This window comes from Caretta caretta, chromosome 6 (genome assembly GCF_965140235.1).
Source record: "Caretta caretta isolate rCarCar2 chromosome 6, rCarCar1.hap1, whole genome shotgun sequence".
In the NCBI taxonomy this organism is placed as follows: Eukaryota; Metazoa; Chordata; order Testudines; family Cheloniidae; genus Caretta; species Caretta caretta.
Genome location: NC_134211.1, coordinates 18,582,608 through 18,605,255, shown reverse-complemented (window position 1 = coordinate 18,605,255; position 22,648 = coordinate 18,582,608). Strand labels below are relative to the sequence as shown.

General features: G+C 43.2%; 1 protein-coding gene across 12 annotated transcripts in view; it reads left to right on the top strand.

Annotated features, from left to right (window-relative positions):
- PPP6R3 (protein phosphatase 6 regulatory subunit 3) overlaps positions 1 to 22,648 on the top strand; it is a 138,600-nt gene that overhangs the window by 46,111 nt on the left and 69,841 nt on the right. For all 12 annotated transcript variants that reach the window (XM_048855292.2, XM_048855303.2, XM_075129297.1 and 9 more), the window contains 5 exons: positions 42 to 228; positions 3,516 to 3,653; positions 17,799 to 17,864; positions 18,351 to 18,463; positions 20,781 to 20,894. In XM_048855292.2, coding sequence (XP_048711249.2) covers positions 42 to 228; positions 3,516 to 3,653; positions 17,799 to 17,864; positions 18,351 to 18,463; positions 20,781 to 20,894 — 618 coding nt within the window. The remainder of the gene's footprint in view (positions 1 to 41; positions 229 to 3,515; positions 3,654 to 17,798; positions 17,865 to 18,350; positions 18,464 to 20,780; positions 20,895 to 22,648) is intronic.

The window sequence follows — 22,648 nt, the reverse complement described above, 5'->3', positions numbered from 1 at the left end:
TGTTTTATAAGCATGAGTGATGGAAGGTGTCCCTTTTCTAGGTATCCAAACATATCTTGTGAGCTTCTTACGTCAGATGTCTCGCAGATCAATGATAGACTGGGAGAAGAAGAGTCCTTACTTATGAAACTGTACAGCTTCCTATTAAATGAATCCCCTCTCAACCCTTTATTGGCCAGTTTCTTCAGCAAGGTGTTAAGTATTCTTATCAGTAGAAAACCGGAACAGGTAAATATTTATAAGCTCTTCCGTTTGTAGTATGTGCATCAATAGCTGTAATATTTAGCTGTGCTCCTCTGTAGGGCTACCATTTTAAAAGGTTGTCGCTGAATCAAGCAACCAGATTCACTTTTTCCATGACAATAGAAAGTTTTCTAGTAGAGATGAACACTTTAAGAATATTAACAAAATCTGGGTAACTCGCACTGACTTATCCTCACTTTGTTTATCAGAACAGCTGTCTGGTCAGAAATGTGTTACTAAGGGGAAGTATTTTCTTCTGCCCACTCCTGAATTGACTGCTTGCTGTCACCATCCTTTAGTTAAAGAGGTTTAATAGATTTTTAAGGCCAGAAGGGACTATCGTGATCATCTAGTCGTCTTTTGAGGAAACTCTTCTCCTTTCTAAAATTCTTATATAGTGCAACCTTTACAAAATATTTGAAAATATCTTCAATTTGTCTCAGTTCAGTAAGATTTCTCTTTTGTATATACAAATTCGTTCTCTCCAATATGAGTAATGCCATTAGCACTGCTAGAAATCACCCATTCTGTGTCTTGTTACTAGTCTCTTGTGCTTACTAATCTGATGATAGCGGCAGAGTATCACTAGTAGTCTGTTTAGGCCTATTCACAGGCCAAAGATAGAGCCTACTTAAATTTTAGCATGGTTCTGATAATTGTAGCTAACTGTTTGCAGAGTATACAAAGCATTTTGCATTGTACAGTGGTGTGTGAAGAGCCATGGCCTGTCCATGCTTACCACACTGGTTATTCTTGTACATGTAGATTCTGGGTAGCTTTTCTATATTGCCTTAGCTGCTACTTCCAGAAACAGAATAGGTTTTTTGGTGGTGGTTTTTTTCCTCATAGTGCAACGTACTTCTTATCTTCCTCCCAGAAAGAGACCTGGAAAGTGGACTGACTGGATAACCGTATTGTACAAAATTGTGGGTGGCTCCAATTAAACAGTAAATCCTGTTAGATGGAGCTTAACTGGCTGTAGTTTGGCTCTCATTACAGTAGAGTGTTGGATCAGGGTCCAGGAAGATTGTCCCTGATGTAGATAAAGTAGTTCTTTTTTAGTAGGTATGGACAGTACTTGAAAGCTAAACCTGTAGATGGTCCATGACTCCAGCATGGTTCATGCTAAATGATGTGGCCTCCTCTAATGGAACCCTATCGTAAAAAAAAAAAAAAAAATATCCCTGTAAGGTTCTACTTGTAGAGTAGATGTGCTTTTTCCCTTCTCTCTGGGCAAAATTTGGGGGTGTAATTCACCACCAGTATAGCTTGACTGGTGTAAGCTGTAATGTATAGACAGGGCTCTGAGCTCAGTCTTCACTACAGCTTCCTTTGTTGCTAACCAGTGGAGTTGGAGCAGTGATGAATTATGCAATTCAATTTTTGTCTGCATAGACACAGCCACAGTGTAGCTTTCTGACAGTTTTTTTTCAGCCTGGATGTTTGTGATTCCAATAGTACGTTAAAGTCAGGAGTGGTAGCGGAGGAAGAAGAGAATTGCTGCAGAAAATGTGAGGGCTGCAGTACCATCTTACAGCTCACTATTGCTATCCCCATTTGTTTAGCTTATCATTGCTTTGCAGACGTAAGATGGGCAGACAGCTCTTACTGGGGCATCCCTTCTTACTCATCTCCTTCTCCCCTCCATTTAAAAAAAAAAAAAAAGCTCTTTGTATGAAGAAATCTGTGCACAAGCAAGAACTTGGTCTAAAATGGAGCAGACCACAGAACTGTAACTGGTCCCAGTGGCTGGGATCCTCTACCTCTGACTCCTTAAATACAGCTACCATATATGCTTATCAAGAATAAGTGTCCTTTCTCTTGTGATGCCAGGACAATATCCTGTTCCATTGGGGTTCTATCCTCCTTCTCCTTGTAGTTCAGTACTGTCTGCTCTCCCAACACATACCACATCTACCTAGGAAAATTTGCTCTTTCCTGAAACTCTTCAAGAACAGTTTTGGGTAAAACGATTTGATTATTGTTGGCCTTATGGGTGAAGGAGCATCTTCCTTCTAAAAATAAAAAAAGCCTATTGATAAATCTGTGTTTCCACAGCTGTTCTAAACAATTTGTTTTAGCTAGTGGAACCATATTTTGTGAAGCAATTTTCAAGAACTTAAGTTTTGGGAAAAGGCAAATTTTGGGACTTAGCTGAAATAAGTGCCAGAGAAATTGAATGACTTCTATGATACTGATCTAATGCATTGGATTTCAGTGGCTAGATAGCATGCATAGTGGTATCAGGTTACCTGTTAACAGGTTGAATTAGTGTCTGTTACAATGTACTCTCACAATGCAGTTCTGTTCATGCTGCTTCCCTTTATGTTTTAAATGCTTTGTTTCAATGCTTGCTTTAATTCTATGAATTGCTTTAGAAACCATCCTCAGAATAAATTATTCTGTCCCATAATCTTCTAACAGCTGTGATAACTTAATTTGTGTCACGTTTCAGAGTAGCAGCCGTGTTAGTCTGTATTCGCAAAAAGAAAAGGAGTACTTGTGGCACCTTAGAGACTAACCAATTTATTTGAGCATAAGCTTTCGTGAGCTACAGCTCACTTCATCGGATGCATAAAGTGGAAAATGCAGTGAGGATGTTTTATACACACAGACCATGGAAAAAATGGGTGTTTATCACTTCAGAAGGTTTTTGTGTGTTTCCACTGAGTGTGCCAAGTGAGCGTTTACAGTATTCTTCAGATTTCTCTGGGAAGAATCTAAAGAAATCTACTTATATTTGACTCAGCACCTCCAAAAAAATCTCTTTGGCCCACATTTCTATTTGTCATACACAACTTAGACTTTGTAGATAAGCCAGAGAAAAATAAGAAATGTGTTCACACTTTGCAGTTCTAATGAAAAGTTTTTAAATAATCCCCATGCAGTGTTTAAAATCCAAATACTGCAGCACTAAGAATTTGAAAGTGTAATAGGCTTGGTTTTCATTGTTCAGGCTAAATGAAATGCAACAAGTAAATAGACTGACTAAAAAAAGGAGAAATAAGGTGTTAGTAACACAACTAAAGATCTGCTTGAAGTGCTTTAAACTGTTTTTCAGGTTAAAAGGACAGTGTTATAAAGTCTGCCTAACTTTGGATTGCCCACTCTAGATGGCTGAACATGTTGTTCAGAAGTCTCTTCTCCTGCCTCCACCACTCTCAAAACTTGTGAAACAGAACATATTTGAAATACTAATCTACCAGGGGAAATAAAGAAAAAGTACTTGCAGCAAAACGTAAACTTGTTTTTTTTATTATTATTTCTTCTAGATTGTGGATTTCTTAAAGAAAAAACATGATTTTGTAGACCTCATTATAAAGCACATAGGGACCTCTGCTATTATGGACTTGTTGCTCAGGCTGCTGACTTGTATAGAACCTCCACAGCCCAGGCAAGAAGTATTAAATGTAAGTAAAACTATGACTTGTTATAGTGGTTGGCATGGGTGAACTCTTAAGGCCTGTCTGTTATGCTAGTCTAGTTTAACTTCAGGTGGTTTAAACGTATATGGTGGCACTGGTGTAAACTCCTGTGTTTAAATAGAAATTGCAAAAGTGACTAATCTCTCACAAGACCTCTCTTCTCCCAGTTTGTTTTTAACATCAGTTTAACTCAGACCCTTGTGTTTTAAACTGCCTTCTTAAGAGTTGGTCGAAACAGTTTTTGAACATTTTAATTGTTATTTTTAAACCAGTTAGGCCTTGTCTACATTTAAGTTCTGCTGCTTAACTATGCCAATATAGTTAAAGCAGCAAAAACCCTGTTGTAGATGCAGTTCTACTAGTACAGCTAGTGTAGATGAAGTTAAGTTGGTATAGCTTATTTCACTTTATTAAACTGAAATAAGATGTCAGTATAATTACATCTACACTTAGGGGAGTTCTGTTGGCGTAAAATATTTTAATAAAAAATAAATAAAGAACCACTATCAATATAGTTATGCCGGTAAAACAATGTCAGACCAGGTCATGGTTAAACTGCTGCAAACCCCAAGTGTGGTCACACTTATGTCAATTTAAAACTGTTACTGGTTTAGCTTGTCAATTTTAAACTGGTATGAGTTTGCACCAGTTTCATTAAGTCAGTCTTCCCTGACTAAAAATCCTTTCCTCTGTTAATTGGTCAGGTTCTACTTTTGTCTCTTGGTGGCCATGCTAAGCAAGGCCCTACACTCGATGGCATTTCTCTGATTGGTCAGGTCTGCACTACAAATGTATGCCAGCACAGTAGTTACCTTGCTCAGGAGTGCGATGAGGTGTGGTTTTTGTGACCTGGTATATCTACACTAGCAGCACTTTGCCACTATTCTATACCAGTACCAGCAAAGCACTTCTGAGACCTGGCCTCTCTTTTGGATGTAACACAATAACAAGGGGAACTTGTCTGGGAGAATGGAGGGATTCTGGGAGCCCCTCCTGTGTGCAAAGCATTGTTCCTACAGAAGCAATAAAATGTACAACCCTTTAGTAATGTTACTTGGCTAGCTCTGAGAAACTATCTATGCTTTTTTCCTGAAAGTTATTCATGTAAAGAAGGCTTTTTTTGAAAGCCTCGTGGTGGTGGTGGTGGTGGTTTCTTTATGACCTAATTGTTTCTTTGCATCTTTAAAGTTCAGCATTGGGCCTTGTTTTAAAATATAGTTCTGATCTCCATTGTAACTGGAACTATAGCTTTTTGTATTAGGAAGCCTAATGTTTCAAACATGTGCATGAGTTAGGATTGCACAACTATGAGATGCAGTGTGACCTGTTTAAGGCCTCAATTAAATACATGGTATCTAGATGTAGTTCCATAATCTGTAAAACTCTAGGAATTCAGGAATACCATGAATTTTTTTTACTATTATGCTGAGTAGTTCCCAACTGTTCATTTTAGAGTCTTGTTTTGAATTGCTGTGTATTTGTGGCAGGTTGCCACAAGTGTGGCTTTTTGGAAACTAACAAAACGTGTGTGTGATACTAGTGCTTGAAAGAGGTGGTAATAGCATGACCTGAATTAGATACTGTATAGGCAAGATATTGTACTATAAGTTTCTGGGTATTGTAGTACTTCTACAACTAAGTTGTGGGCTTTTTTTAAAGTGACTGACTATGAATTGATTGTACAGTAACTCCTCGCTTAACGTTGTAGCGGTGTTCTTGAAAAATGTGACTTAAAGAGAATCCAATATCCCCATAAGAATTAACGTAAATGGGGGGGTTAGGTTCCAGGGGAATTTTTTTACCAGACAAAAGACATTAATACATATACAGTACAAGTTTTAAACAATTTAATACTGTATTAGGCAATGATGATTGTGAAACTTGGTTGAGGTGGTGGAGTCAGAGGGTGGAAGAGGGTGGATTGTCTGGCTGATCCTCTTGCTGAACTTTTCCCACTCAAAAAAGCACATCTAGAGATTGTTTTGCTTTCCTTTTTTTTTATTTCCTTGGTAAATTTCTTTATAGCAATTCATTACATGACCAACTCCCCTAACCACTTTGGAGCTGCGTTCCCTGTTAGGATCATCATCGCTAAGGATTTGCAAACCAGCAGCTTCAGTCATTTGGAAAGCTTCAGAAGGACATTTTGGCAGTCAAATTTCGATGGGTTTGTTCTTCTTTTACTTCTTGGCCCTCTTCTTCCATTGCTCTCATCACCTCTAGTTGCATCAGATCTTCATTGGTTAGCTCTTCTCCGTGTGATTGCAGAAGTTGTGTACCGTTGGCTGCTTCCACCTCATCAAAACCCACTTTCTTGGCAAAGCCGAGGATATTTTCATAGTGGGGACATCATCTTTAAATCATTTTAAGTCACTGACACATTCAGGCCACAGATTTCCCAACACACCATTCATGCATGCCTGAGTAACTTCAGCCCAGGACTTACCGATGTTATCGATGCACTTGCGGATGTTGTAGTCATGCCAAAATTCCCAAATCGTAGGCTTGCCTTCCCCATAGGTGCCTCTGATGAGCTGGTCAAAAGTAAGGCATAGGGAATACCCCTTAAATGCAGCGATGGCTCCTTGGTCTGTGGGTTGGATGAGTGATGTGGTGTTAGGTGGCAGAAAGACAACTTTGACGTTTTCACACAGGTTGTCCAGGTTAATTGGATGAGCCGGTGCATTATCAATAAGTAATAAAATCTTGAAATCAAGATTTTCCTTGGCACAGTATTCCTTCTATGCAGGGATGGCATAGAGAGTCAGCCATTCTGAAAAAATAGCTAGTTATCCATGCCTCCTTAATGGATCTTCAAATGACCAGTAGGTGTTACTTTGAAAATCCCTTGAGAGCTCGTGGTGTTTCAGATTGGTACACTGTCATCTTCATGTCTCTGGCAGTATTACCACCTAAAAGCAAGATTAGGGTGTCTTTAGCTGCTTTAAATACGGGTGCTGTCTTCTCTTGGGAAATATAAGTCCGTTCAGGCAACCTCTTCCAGTAGAGGCCCATTTCATCAACATTGAAGACTTGCTTAGGTGTATAGCAGCCTTCCTCAATTATTTTCTTGAGATAGGGAATTTTTTAGCTGCTGTAGTATCTGCATTAGCCGCCTCACCAGACATCTTGATATTATGGAGGTGGAAGCGCCTCTTGAACCAATCAAACTATCCCCGACTTGCGGTGAAAGTCTCTGGCTTTGATCCTTCACCTTGGTCTCTTTCTAAATTGTCATACAGATTTTTTGCCTTTTGCCTTGCCTAGCAAATGTAGAGGTAAGTTCTGCTGGTTTTGATCCTCTGTCCACACTGAGAGACGACACTCTGTTTTCCATCAAACTGCTTGATCGACTTATTTTAGTAACGCTAAGTGGTGTTACACACTGAGCACTAGCCCTGATCTTGTCAGCATTACTCTGAATTGTTCTCACAGTGGTCGGAGTAAGACCAGAGCAATGCCAATGTCTAGGGCACACTCGCCTGCATCAAAACGCCTTGAAGAGTCTGTTTTAGTACCCAAACTAATGGTTTTCCTGGTTTTCTTACTGCTAGTGGTACTGCTACTGCTAGGCACTCCACTATTACTTGCTGGGGGGGTTTGACTCTCAATGCTGGGTGATACTGTACAATCACAACAAGCTAGAAATGTTCAGGGAATACTGTATTTGTACAGACACAGTGTAGTCTAGTATAATGTCTGTTGCTATAGTTGTTTCCGCCCCAGTCTGCATGAAGAGTGTTACATAGCCCTCCACCAGTACAATTAAAACAGACTTGCACAGGGCCACTGGAACAATGACCTATCTCAGCTCCTTGAGCCCTTTCTGTTTCTTGCTCACACATGTTAGGAGTAGCTCCCCTTTTCCTAAATCTTCCTGCAGTCGCTAATCAGAGGGTTGTCTGGGGTCCTGCTCACAAGCTCCCTGAGCTTCTCCTAAAGCAACCGTGTTGATATCAGGTGGGATATTTCCCAGCGAATGCCTTGCTGCTAAATGATGAACTAGCACTCAGGTGAGCCCTCCAGGGTAAACACATTGTTGTTAATGTAGCCTCATACTATATAAGGCAGCACTGAGGGAGGAGGCACAAGGCAGAGGCTGCAAAAACTTCCCTGGGGAAATTCAACATGATGATGAACCCATGCTATCCCTCTGGAGCACACACAGTAGTGCAAGTATTGTGGTACCCTCCAGTATGCAGTACCGGCAAGAGATTTTTAGCAGGTACAGGGTAATGGAAAGAATTGGGGCTAGCCCCCACCTCTGGATAGATGAAACTGCGCTCTGCTCCTTAAAGGAGCTGAAGGTGGCTAGGGAGGGCATTCATTCTTTATATGGCTTTAACAGCACAATACATATGCTAACAAACAAAGGCTTTGTTTGTTTAGCATATATATTGTGCTGTTAAGTTAGTCAGGATCCTTGAGGGGAGGGGTAAGGGGAGACGGAAGTTGTTTAAACAGTGTTTTTGATTCTGTTTCTCCCCATTGGTCTGAATTATCCATGACATTCATACTGCATTACATCAAGTCCAAATCATTAGAGGAATGTTTCTGCTTTTACTGACCAGAGGAAGTTTGAATTCTCATGTCAGCCCAGTTCTGTAGCCTGATGGGAATCAGGTGTTGTCCCCAGTGTACATAGAATTCTTCTTTGGAGTCAAACTAGTCTAATATGCATTTTGTTAAGTGGAACTGGAGCAGCAAAACAAAGAAAACATGTCTCATTTCCCAGCTTTGTGGGTAAGAGAACTATAAGTGAAGATTATAATTCTGAACACTGACGGCCTTAAATCAGCTGCCTCAGGAATCTGCCAAGAACTTTTCTGAAAATATGTTCCTTATCTTAGCAACAGAGCTAATACTTATCATAATCTGCCCACCTTTATTCGAATGAAGCTCCTTCTGATCCAACATTGTCAGTTTCATCCAGAACAATTTACTAACTTGGAACCTAATCATGTAAATGCTCAATCATTTGATTAGTCCCATTGAAGACAATGGGACTATTTGCATGACTATGGACCACTTTTGTGGTAAGAGTTTCAGGAGTCTGCTCTGTTCCTATAAAGGAAATTGAATCTCCCATTGAATGCAATGTTTGGGCACAGTATCATAATGCAGTTTGGGATACAGTTCTACTTAAAATGTCTTTTAATAAGTCATACATACGCTGAAATGGCTTCTCACCTAACTCCCATATTCCATGTTAAACAGACTAAAATACTACATATTTGGGGGGAAAGTGAGTAGTTAAGCATGTTGATGTTTGTGTATATAAGCACCCATTTCACCACTGTACTGGAAAATATAGTTGAACTTAAACTTTCTTCAAATTCCATAGAAAATTAACAGCCCCAGTTGTTTTCTGTGTTAATCAGTGTGTACCTGAAAAAATTACATGCTTTCTACAAGAAAAGAATCAGTCCACACTTACTGGGGAAAAAAAATTCCTTCCAGCTGGTGTTCAGAAGAGTGCTACAAGACACATACATAACCTCATGAGCAGAGGGTGGAGAGGATACCTTCCCACATTATGACCAGCAAAAATAAATAATAAAATCTCAGAGGTAGAGGTTCACAGATTTGGAAACCTAAAAACCTGTGCTGTGCTTTAAACCACCTCAGTGTATACCAGGTTTATAAACATTAAAAAGTTAACTGCAAAGGAACACTGAAGCCCACTAACCTGAAAGCCAGTACGCCCTCACTAACTAAAGGCTCAGTCACACCTGAACAGATAAAAATGAACCTTGCTCTTTTACGCTAAACAGAGTCATGTCACTGGCTCCATCTCTGTTCTCGCATAACAGATAACAAAACTCCAGTGTGGCATGGTGCTGGCACATAAGATTTCAGGTACGTGGTGTGATTTTTTTTTTTTTTTTTTTTTTCCCCCTTCAGAATCTCTTTTGGGAATAGTCATGTATGTGAAGTAGCTGGTACTTACGATTATGTTGTGGGTAGGAGGCACGGATTGTTGGAAGGTTTTTAGTTTTCAGAGCTTCGGGTCGTGCCTTAAGCCCATGGCCAAAGGGGACCCACACGATTCCTCTCTCAAGTGCCTGGGTGAAAGTCACCAGTCCAACAGGTTCAAAATCTGCAGGGGCTTTACCTCCAGAACTAAAAAGGAACGGGACTCTAGGCTGAAAGTCCTCCTCATGGAGTCAGCCCTTAGACCCGGCACAGAGAACTTCAGTGCAGAGTGCCCCGGCGTCTGTGCGGGAGGTTTTAGTGCTGAGGAAGGATTCATCTGAGGAGCCCCGGCACTGCCATTTCCCCACACCGAGAACCAGCTCCAGCGTGCGGCATCTCTGACTGTGAGTAGTGTCGTACAAGAACAAAAAGGCTGATAGGACACTTGGCCGTGGTCCTACCTATGCACCATTAACTCCTGCCTCACGGGGAAGTCCATCAGTTTGGTCCTGGTGGACTCCACAGTGCAGGAGGAACTGGAGGAGGATCTGGATCTTTCCTACACGCCGGACATGTTCTAGGCGGCAAGGGACCTGATTGCCATGACTGCACAGTCCCCTATCTCATCAACCCGTGTACAGCACCAACAGCTGTACTGACACTTTTCTGCCACCGGGGCAAGCCCACTATGATATGGCACCGTTCCCCCGCACCGTCTGGGTCCGCTCTGCCATGGTTGGGCTCGGATTTCTCTTCGGATTCAGAGGCAGACTCCTACATGTCGTGCTGGAGCTGGTACTGCTCCCGGCGCTGCCCCAGGCAGGATGAAAGGCAACCGGTGCCCATAATGTCCTGGCCCTCTGTGGCAGGGGCCTACTCAGTGGCCCTTTTGGACACCATGAACCTATCACCAGGCCCAAGTGCTAGAGTATGGGGCCATGTCGGTGGCATCAGAGGTCCGTGCGCCTCCGTCAGCTTCCTTGGTCACCCAAGAACCCCCTTGTGGTTGGGGCGCTCAGGCTGATGAACCGGCAACATAGGGCACTGGCATGAGCGCCGGCACCGTAGCCACCATGGCACCAAAGGTACCACAGCAGCCACCTGCGCAACGCAAGGGACCGAGACCCAGGCAGACCCTGTGCCACCGAAGGGGTTTTCCTTATCCTCCCCTGATTAGGCAGTGGTGGGGACATCCACCACATTGCCTGTTATGGATATTAGGGCCCATTAGAACCTCCTTAGGAGGGCTGCCCAAAACTTTAATGTGCAGGCGGAGGAAGTTGTGAAGGACACTGACCCAGTGGTGGATATTTTGGCCCCTGAGGGTAGTGTTGACTCACTAAAACTATCCAAAACACTACCGAGGTATTGTGGCACAATCCTGCCTCTATCCCGTCAACAGCCAAGGGGGTAGAGCAGGGATACTTGGTGCCATCCAAAGGGTACAAGCACCTCTTTACCCACCCCGTGCCTGGGACCCTGGTGTTGGAGGCAGCTAACCATGAGGAGTGGCAGGCCCACCGGGGCTCATGCCTAAATGCAAGGAAGCCAAGAAGCTGGACCTCTTAGGTCGAAAAGTATACTCCTGGGGGGCTCCAGCTCTGAATAGCTAACCAACATGCAGTCCTAAGACGCTATGCTTACAATTCCTTTGGCAAAGTTCTAGGAATTGCACCTGGAGGACTCACAATCTGAATTCGCAGCGATCCTAGAGGAGGGCAGGGTGGCGGCCAGGACCTCTCTCCAGGCCACCGTGGACCCCGTTGACTCGACTACCTGCACTATGGCCACGGCAGTGACTGAGGTGCAGCTCTTGGCTCCAAGTTTCTGGGTTCCCGCAAGAGGTCCAAAATACAATCCAGGATGTGCCCTTCGACTACCCAGGCCTGTTTGCAGAGCGGATGGACTCAAGGCTGCATAGCCTTAAGGACTCGTGGGTGGCCCTTAAATCCCTGAGGATTCACACACTGGCTCCTCAAAGCCGTTTAAACCCCCAAGCTGTTCTGCGATTCTATTCTGCCCCTCCTAGACAGGATTTTAGTAGAAAGCAGGGCAGGAGTAACAGGAGGCACCCATCACAATCCTTCTCGGGCCAGGGCCAGGGCTTGGCTAAACAGCAGTGGGGCTGTCATAAATCTAAAGGGAAGGGTAACCACCTTTTTGTCAAGGTTTCTTCCCCACTCTGAACTCTAGGGTACAGATGTGGGGACCTGCATGAAAGACCGCTAAGCTTATTCTTACCAGCTCAGGTTAAAAACTTCCTCAAGGTACAAACTTTGCCTTGTCCCTGAACCCTATGCTGCCACCACCAAGCGTATTAAACAAAGAACAGGGAAAGAGCCCACTTGGAGACGTCTTCCCCCAAAAAATATCCCCCCAAGCCCTACACTCGCTTTCCTGGGGAAGGCTTGATAAAAATCCTCACCAATTTGTACAGGTGAACACAGACCCAAACCCTTGGATCTTAAGAATAATGAAAAAGCAATCAGGATCTTTAAAAGAAGAATTTTAATTAAAGAAAAAGTAAAAGAATCACCACCTGTAAAATCAGGATGGTAACTACCTTACAGGGTAATCAGATTCAAAACATAGAGAATCCCTCTAGGCAAAACCTTAAGTTACAAAAAGACATCAAAACAGGAATATACATTCCATTCAGCACAGCTATTTTACCAGCCATTAAACAAAAGAAAATATAACGCATTTCTAGCTAGATTACTTACTAACTTAACAGAAGTTCTGAAGAGCATTCCTGACCTGGTCCTAGCAAAAGCATCACCCAGACAGACCCTTTGTCCCCCCTCCAGCTTTGAAAGTAACTTGTCTCCTCATTGGTCATTTTGGTCAGGTGCCAGTGAGGTTGTCTTAGCTTCTTAACCCTTTACAGGTGAAAGGGTTTTGCCTCTGGCCAGGAGGGATTTTATAGTTCTGTATACAGAAAGGTGGTTACCCTTCCCTTTAGATTTATGGCAGGGGCACAAAGCCAAACTTATGAAGGTTTCAGAGTAACAGCCATGTTAGTCTGTATTCGCAAAAAGAAAAGGAGTAATTGTGGCACCTTAGAGACTAACCAATTTATTTGAGCATCAGCTTTCGTGAGCTACAGCTCACTTCATCGGATGCATACTGTGGAAAATAAAGATGATGTTCTTATACATACAAACCATGAAAAAATGGGTGTTTACCACTACAAAAGGTTTTCTCTCCCCCCACCCCACTCTTCTGCTGGTAATAGCTTTTTAATAGCTTTTTAATAGCAGGAGAGTGGGGTGGGGGGAGAGAATACCTTTTGTAGTGGTAAACACCCATTTTTTCATGGTTTGTATGTATAAGAACATCTTCTGTATTTTCCACAGTATGCATCCAATGAAGTGAGCTGTAGCTCACAAAAGCTTATGCTCAAATAAATTGGTTAGTCTCTAAGGTGCCACAAGTACTCCTTTTTCTTTCTGTGAAACTTTTGAAGGTACTCCTGAGGATGGAGCACCAGCTCAATCCCCGGATCTTTTCCCTCCCTTTATGAACAGTCTGTCCCATTTCTACCGTGACTGGTCTCAGATCACCTCAGATGGCTGGGTCCCGAGCACAATGGAATTGGGATACTCTCTACAATTCTGTTCACTCCCACTCACCTTCCTTGTCTCTCTTCAGGGACCTTTCTCACAAGCAACTCCTTGTGCAGGAGATGCAATTGCTCCCTCTACTCAGGAGGTAGAGGAGATTCATCTGGAGTTCAGGGGCAGGGGGTTCTACTCCTGTTGTTTTCTAATCCCCAAGGCCAAGGGTGGGCTCATGTCTATTCTAGACTTGCGAAATATCAACAGATTCATGAAGAAATTGAAGTTCTGCATGGTATCCTTGGCTTCCATCATTTCCCTCCCTGGATGTGGAGCCACCCTCAACTTGAAAGATGCATATACTTCCACATCTCCATAATCCCATCCCACAGACATTTTCTGCAATTTGTGGTCAGAGGCCTGCACTATCAGTTCACGGTCCTCCCATTCGGACTATCGGCAACCCCTAGGGTGTTCACCATGTGCATGGCAGTTGTGGTGGCCTTTCTTCGCAGGCACCGGGTGCAAGTCTTCTCGTATCTGGACGACTGGCTCATCAAGGGCAGATCTCCAAGCCCAGGGGGAGGAACACGTGAATCTGGTGCGGGCAATGTTCTTCAGACTCGGTCTCGGCCTCAACATCGCAAAATTGACCCTGATCCCCACTCGGCCCCAATTAATTATGTTCTCTGTCTTGTTTCAGAGTAGCAGCCGTGTTAGTCTGTATTCGCAAAAAGAAAAGGAGTACTTGTGGCACCTTAGAGACTAGTACTCCTTTTCTTTTTGCGTTCTCTGTCTTGGACTCCACCCAAGCCAGGGCGTCTCTGCCCGAGTCTCGATTTCTGATCCTAAGTGCCATCATCGAAGGTCTCCATCGGTTCCCAAGCAGAACAGTCAGGAATTGCCTAAGATTGCTGGGTCATATGGTGGCTTGCACCTACATAGTGCAGCGAACAAGGCTGCGGCTCCACCCTCTCCAGTCATGGCTGGCTTAGGTGTACAGGCCGAGTTGGCACCCTCTGGACAGGCTGGTCACACTGCCTCTTCGGATCCTCCATTCCCTCTGTTGGTGGCTACAGCTGCAGGTAGTCTTTGCGGGAGTACCTTTCTCCAAGCCACAGCCATCGCTGTCACTAGTCACAGATGTATCGGTGATGGGGTGGGGGGCATGCCTGGGCAATGTCAGGACTCAAGGTCTATGGTCCCAGGCAGAACTATTGTTACAGATCCGTGTCAGAGAGCTGCGAGTGGTGTGTCTAGCTTGTCAGACGTTTCAGGCCTGTCTTCAGGGCAAGTGTGTGTGTGTGTGTGTTGATGGACAGTACCACAGCAATGTGCTATATAAACAAACAGGATGGTGCTTACTCCTTTCCCCTGTCCCAGGAAGCTCTCAAACTCTGTGACTTTTGCATCTCCCACTTGATACAGTTAGAGGTGTCATACCTGCCGGGCTCACAAAACAAACTAGCTGATTGCCTCAGCAGGTCCTTTCATGGCCACGAATGGTCTCTCCACCAAGATGTTGCCAGCATTATCTTCCAGTGCCAGCAGATCTGCTCCTTCCTGAACCACAGCCCCGGCTCCATGTTGGACACTTTTCTCCTTTCGTGGATGAGAAAACTTCTGTATGTGTTCCAACCCTTCCTTCTCATCCACAAAGTCCTCCTCAAGGTCCGGTAAGACAAGACATCACTTATTCTCATAGCACCAGCAAGGCCCCACCAACACTGGTTCTCCACGCTGTTAGACCTCTTAGAGGATGCTCCCATGATTCCGAACCTCATCATGCAGGACCACGGCCGCCTCCAGCATCCCAATTTGGATTGTCTTCACCTCACAGCATGGAAACTCCATGACTGAACTCGTCAGAGCTTCAGTGCTCTGATTTGGTTAAGGAGGTTCTTCTGAGCAGTAGAAAACCCTCCACTCGCGCCACTTATCTGGCCAAGTGGAAACTGTTCTCTATTTGATCCTCCAGAAGGGTACCTCTCCGCTCCAATCCTCAATCCACTTTATACTGGACTATTTACTCAAAGCAACAGGGGCTGGCAGTCTCGTCAGTTAAGGTGCACCTGGCAGCTATTTCTGCTTTCCACCCAGGTGTGGTGGGGCAGTCAATATTTGCTAGCCCCATAGCTGGACACTTCCTTAAGGAGCTAGACAGACTATATCCACAGGTGTGGCAACGGATCCCCCACATGGGACCTCAGCCTGGTCCTCTCGAGGCTCATGGGACCCCCCCTTTGAGCCTCTAGCAACCTACTCTTTGCTCTACCTCTCTTGGAAAATGGCTTTCCTTGTGGCCATAACTTCAGCCAGAAGGGTGTTTGAGCCCAAAGCATTAACTTCTGAGCCCCCTTATAGAATTTTCTATAAGGACAAGGTGCAGTTGTGGACACACCCGGTCTTTGTCCCCAAAGTAGTTTTGCAGTTCCATACGAATCAGGACATTTTCCTGCCAGTGTTCTTCCCGAAACTGCATGCCAATGACAGAGCATATGCTCTGGATGTTAGATATGTACTGGCTTTTTACATCAAGTGTGCAAAGCCGTTTAGAAAGTCGATGCAACTCTTCATCACTGTCTCTGAAAGGATGATAGGGCTTCCTATCTCATCCCAACAAATTTCTTCTTGGATCACGGTCTGCATCAGGATGTGCTATGACCTGGCAAAGATTCCAGCTCCAGCGTTCACGTCGCACTCCACCAGAGCACAGGCTTCATCTGCAGTGTTCTTGGCGCAGGTCCCCATTCAGGATATCTGCAGGGCAGCAACCTGGTTGTCTATCCATACCTTTCCATCTCACTTTGCCATCACCACAGGATAGGGTTGATGCTGCATTTGGTAGAGTCTGCAACTTGATGAAGTCTGATCCCCCCTCTGGGGAACTGCTTGGGCATCACTTACTTGGGATTGACATGAGTGATCACTCGAAGAAAAAATGGTTACCTACCTTTCATAACTGTTCTTCAAGATGTGTTGCTCATGGTCATTTCACGACCAACCTGCCTCCCCTCTGTTGGAGTATCTGGCAAGAAGGAACTGAAGAGTTCAGAGGTCGGCAGGGAAGCTATATATACCTCCATGAAGGCACCACTCCAGGTGGCTCCAGAGCTGACCCAATGGGTACCGCTAGGGGGAAAACCTGACAATCATGCATGCGGTTCACCCACACCTACTTGTAATGGACATGAGCAACACATCTCGAAGAATAACGGTTTCAGAAGTAGGTAACCGTTTTTATTAAAACTAATCGCTTTAGATTAGGGATACTCTATATAAAGGTAGCCTTCCAAGGGTAGCTTCCTTCCAATGCACTCCAGATATTTTACAGTTGAGTTACATTGAATTTTTATTTATAAAAAAAGTATAGGAAAGCCTTTTTATAGTTATGAACAGAACTTTAAAAACTACTTTAATGTAAAAGTTTTGAAAAGCTCATCACTGATAGCTTCTTCCCTCTCAATTAACAATATTGTCTTCACTGGAGAATGCAATCCAGATAAAGGAAACTAAACGTAGAAAATTACTGCAGATCTGGTATTTAATGGCACTGCATTTTTTTTATGAATTTATCACTTACGAAGCTCTGACTGGTTTGGCTGCGGGTAACCTGATATTGTCTTTTGCAAATGCAGCAAGTATGGTATGAGATCAGCAGAGCTACTTAAGCTCCCCTATTGTAAATGGCAGGGAGTTTTGGCAGAGTGTACTTGGGGAGGATTTCTTGCGATGAATCTTGCCTTGGTTTGCCAGCACCTAGATGCATTGACCACTTCAGCATGTTGTAAATGCAGTTTGAAGTCTCTCCCTCATCTTTAGAGGAGGGGCTTGGCTTGAGAGTTGTCGGTTTTTAATATATTTGCTGATGAATCTGTTTAGGTGAGATGAAACCCGCTTTTATATTACGTTTTATGTACTTAGGTTTATAAAAGCCTCTGAGCCATCAATCCAGTGCCTCAGGAGTCTGTTCCAAAAGTTTAATTTTTTTTTATGTATGCAGATATAAATTAACTTGCCAACTGAGCTTTTTTATTTTTTAATGCATTTTACTAACAGTTTGGTAACATGTTCCTCAGAGGGCTACATTGACTGTTTTAGCTATTTGCACTAATACATTGGAGTTTGGGGATTTGTGTACACAGCAAGTATGTGAAGATAAGCCTTCTGGGGTCCCAAGGCCTGTACATGGTATTGCCGTTTTCTTCAGGTCCAGTATGGTAATGTATTTTTCCCAGAGAAAAGAGTTCTTTTCCTGTAAATTGAGAAAATAAGGAAGAAAACTTGGAAGATATGGAGCCAGTACGCCTCAACATTGTTGTTCATTATCTAGTTATAATGCAAAATGTCAAGTGTGATGTCACTTGTCTCAAAGCAAATAGAATGCCTTTTTCATAATTGTATTTAATTGCTTTCCACAAAAGATTTATAGTAGGCCAGCAGTAATCACTGGCACTACACATTTCTATCCTACTCTTGGTATCTACTCTGAAAATTTAGAATTTATTATCCAAAAATATTAATTTGAAGAATAAGAATGCTACTAAAGAAGTTGTGATAGATGACCTTCAGCATGCTCAGGTTATGCTTTGTATGTTTCTCTGATTTAATGGAAAAATACTGCCTTTTTATTCAATATCACTAAATTTTTTTACAGTGGTTAAATGAGGAGAGAATTATCCAGCGGCTTGTAGAAATTGTACATCCGTCTCAAGATGAAGATGTAAGTACTGTGTTGTGCTTGTCAAGATCTAGCTGTTTAACTTAGTAATTATTGCTGTTACAAGAAGTTATGATTCTAGTCGGCCTGTCTTAGGTAACAGAAAATCTTAAAGCAATATTGTAATCAGAAATAGGACTTTAATGTCAGTATTGACTTTGCTTATTTATGGAATTAGTACATATTATCAGATCTGCATCAGGGTCTGGCCCCTGAAATTCTTGAGGGGATGAGATAGGATGGCAGGAGTCCCCTAGCAGTGCTATTCTGCCATCTTGGTGGCAGTGGAATGGAGTCCTGTCTAAAGGCATTTGATGTTTAGAAATGTGTTTGAAAAAAACTTTACCTTCCCCTATAAAATAACACAGATTGCTTGGCATTTGGTCATGGTTTTTTGTGCACAGCTTCATAATTTCTGGGATGAGAAGTATTCTTTAGATAATGTGTAGTCCTATACTGCTCTTACAACAAAAACATTTTCTTTTTCAGAGGCATTCAAATGCATCACAGTCGCTCTGTGAAATTATTCGCCTGAGCAGAGACCAGATGTTACAAGTACAGAACAGTTCAGAACCAGACCCGCTGCTTGCAACTCTAGAGAAGTATGTTGGACAGTTTAACTTCTGATTTATTTGCTGTGTATCTCTGAATGGTGGCATTTATTTTTAGTTATTTGAAACCTTTTGGAAATAACAAGAATTACTTTCCCATTATGTGCAGCCAACAAAATGGATGGGTGTTTTGTGAAGTAACTAAATTTATGAAAAAACGAGGAGTACTTGTGGCACCTTAGAGACTAACAAATTTACGTGGACATAAGCTTTCGTGGGCCAACACCCACTTTGTTCAGTGCATGCAGTGGAAAACAAGTAGGGAAGATCTCTCACACACACACACACACACACACACACACACCCTCCCCCCCCAAAAAAATGGGTGTTGCCATACCAACTGTAAAGAGACCAATTAATTAAGGTGGGCTATTATCAGCAGGAGAAAAAAAAACCTTTTATAGTGATAATCAGGATAGCCCATTTCAAACAGTTGACAAGGTGTGAGTAACAGTAGGGGGGGTGGGGGGGTGGAATTAGCATGGGGAAATAGTTTTTACTTTGTGTAATGACCCATCCGCTCCCAGTCTTTATTCAAGCCATCAAGCTTCCTCTCAGTGCTTCCTCAGCTCTCGTCCCCTAGCACCCCTACTTTACTTACGCTACATTGATGACATCTTCTTCATCTGGACCCATGGAAAAGAAGCCCTTGAGGAATTCCACCACCAACCTCAGCCTGGACCAGTCCACACAAGAGATCCACGTCCTGGATGCTACAGTGCTACTAAGCAATGGCCACATAAACAACATCCTATAGCAGAAACCTACTGACTGCTTTCATCCAGACCACATCAAACGATCCCTTGTCTACAGCCAAGCTCTACAATACAACCGCATTTGCTCCAATCCCTCAGAGACAAACACCTACAGGATCTCTATCAAGCGTTCTTAAAACTACAATACCCACCTGCTGAAGTGAAGAAACAGATTGACAGAGCCAGAACACCTAGAAGTCACCTACTCCAGGACAGGCCCAACAAAGAAAGGAACAGAACACCACTAGCCATCACCTTCAGCCCCCAACTAAAACCTCTCCAATGCATCATCAAGGATCTACAACCTATCCTGAAGGATGACCCATTGCTCTCACAAATCTTGGGAGACAGGCCAGTCCTCACTGACAGACAGCCCCCCAACCTGAAGCAAATACTCACCAGGAGCCACACAACAAAAACGCTAACCCAGGAATCTACCCTTGCAGCGAACCCCGTTGCCAACTCTGTCCACATATCTATTCAAGGGATACCATCATAGGACCTAATCACGTTAGCTGCACCATCAGAGGCTCGTTCACCTGCACATCTACCAATGTGATATATGCCATCATGTGCCAGCAATGCCCCTCTGCCATGTACATTGGTCAAACTGGACAGTCTCTACGTAAAAGAATAAATGGACACAAATCAGACGTCAAGAATTATAACATTCAAAAACCAGTCAGAGAAAACTTCAGCGTCCCTGGTCACTCAATTTCAGACCTAAAAGTCCCAATTTTCCAACAAAAAAAACTTCAAAAACAGACTCCAACAAGAAACTGCAGAACTGGAATTACTTTGCAAATTGGACATCATTAAATTAGGCTTGAATAAAGACTGGGAGTGGATGGGTCATTACACAAAGTAAAAACTATTTCCCCATGCTAATTTTTTTTCCCCCCTACTGTTACTCTTGCCTTCTTGTCAACTGTTTGAAATGGGCCATATTGATTATCACTACAAAAGGGTTTTTTTTCTCCTGCTGATAATAGCCCACCTTAATTAATTGGTCTCTTTACAGTTGGTATGGCAACACCCATTTTTTTCATGTTCCCTGTGTATATATATCTTCCTACTGTATTTTCCACTGCATGCATCCAACGAAGTGGGTTTTAGCCCACGAAAGCTTATGCCCAAATAAATTTGTTAATCTCTAGGGTGCCACAAGAACTCCTCGTTGTTTTTTGCTGATCTCGACTAACACCGCTACCACTCTAAATTTATGAAAGTGAGCGAAGCTGAATTTAATTTCATATCACACACTTTTATGAATGGTGGGTCTTGTCTGATAGTTGTGCATTATGCTGGCACTTAACAGAAGCCTGGATTTAAAACATTTAAATCTGCCGCTGTGGGCTAATAACTGTCAGAAAAATGATGAAGGAAACCAGCTTGATATTGTAGGAGGAGGGGAAAAATGTGAAAATGGCCTTGAACCCCCACCCAATCTTGTCCAGCATTTTTACAAAGAAACACTGTAGCTATCTGTCTCTGTATAAATACAACTTTTTAAAATACAAAAGTATGTCTAACTGTTGATGTTTTCTCTCTAGGCAAGAAATTATAGAACAGCTACTATCAAATATTTTTCATAAAGAGAAAAATGAATCTGCAATAGTCAGTGCAATCCAAATATTACTGACCTTACTTGAGACAAGGCGACCAACGTAAGACTTTTCACCCCCTCTGTGATCACTTCCTTTGTGAGATTTGTGCTGCTGCTGAATTTACCTTTTGTAGAGGTGGCATGACTTGCATCTTTCCATGAACTGCAGGATATATTATACGCTCCCCACCTCCACCCCCCAACAGGTGTCTGCCAGCTTCCCACCTGGAAGGGTTCTCTTGATCTAATGTAAAAATGTAGCCATATAAACTTTTTTAAATTGCATCCTTAAATACCAGCTTTATTTCTCAGTTTTTGAAATCCTTTATGCTGACTTTCATATTAGTCAGCTTCTGTTTATATACTACAGTGGTGGAATTATAAGTGTCTGAGCACATCACTGTTCTCAGTTGTGGTTTGTCTCAAGAGTCTCAGATTCTATGAAAAACATGATATTAAATGTTTGATGCGTTCCTACATTTCACAGATTTGTCTTGATAGCTGGTGATGGCTCCCATCTGAGTGTCCCCTGCAACTGTTAGACCACAAGCCATTTCTGTCTGGTCTTGCTTTCCTTGTGTTTCAGCTTCTGCTCTTAAGTGATGCTAACAGTTGCCGTCCTTCATATCTGTCGGGGTCGGGTCCAGTCCATGGGCCTATTTTGACCCCCAAAGCATTATCTGCAACCTAGTTTTCAGGAGACTAGAACTTTTTCTTTCTTGTATCAGTCTGTTCCTTTTTTCTAGAACTGAAACAGGAGGAAGATGATGCACACTCCTTAATCACTTCCCTGTCTTTCTGCTCATACTTGCCTCTTTCAATGTTTGAATTTTTTACTTGTTTAAGTGGATTCCTCTGCCAGAGGCACAGGGTTTAAGTTGGCAGCAGATCTGCTTTGAATTGGACTCGTGACATTACAATTTACAGCTGTCGTGCTGCAGGCATACATTGCGTCTCAAAACTTTAAGCTGTGAAGAAACACAAATGCTTCTAAATATTTTTAGTCATCTTGGTGAAAAAATTTTAAAGTGACATAGGAGCATAAGTGACTGTCAGTGAAAGTCATTGGGGACTTAAGGCATATCTACACCACAATCTTAAATGGACCTAAGTTAAGAATTCTATCTCCTCATCGACCTAGCCCAGGGATGGGCGAACTACTGCCCTCGGGCTGCATCTGGCCTGTCAGACCTTTTTAATCTGCACGCTCCCGGCAATGCTTACCTCAAGCAGCTCCCGGAAGCTGCGGAATATCCCCCCTCTAGCTCCTACGCATAGGGGTAGCTGGGGGCTACTCATGCTGCCCCACCCCAAGCGCCAGCTTTGCAGGTCCGCGTAGGAGCCGGAGGGGAAACATGCCGCTGCTTCCGGGAGTTGATTGAGGTAAGCGCTGCCTGGAGCCTGCACCCCTGACCTCCTCCCGCACCCCAATCCCCCCAGTGCTGATCCCTGTCCCATCCTCTGAACCCCTCAGTCCCAGCCCGGAGCACACTCCTGCACCCCAAATCCCTCATCCCCAGCCGCACCCCAGAGCCCACACCCCCGCCAGAGACCTCACCCTCTCGCACACCCTGACCTCCAGTTTCATGAGCATTCATGGCCCGCCATACAATTTCCATACCCAGATGTGTTTGTCCACCCCTGACCTAGCCACATCTGTCACACAGGGCATGAAATTTTTCACATCCCTAATCTGTGTCGCTAGGTTGATCTAATTTTTAAGTGTAGGCCAAGTGTTACATGCTTTTAAAACTTGTACTGTTTGGCACAAAGCATTTCCTAGGGATTAATGGCGACTTGCTATTTAATCAGTGT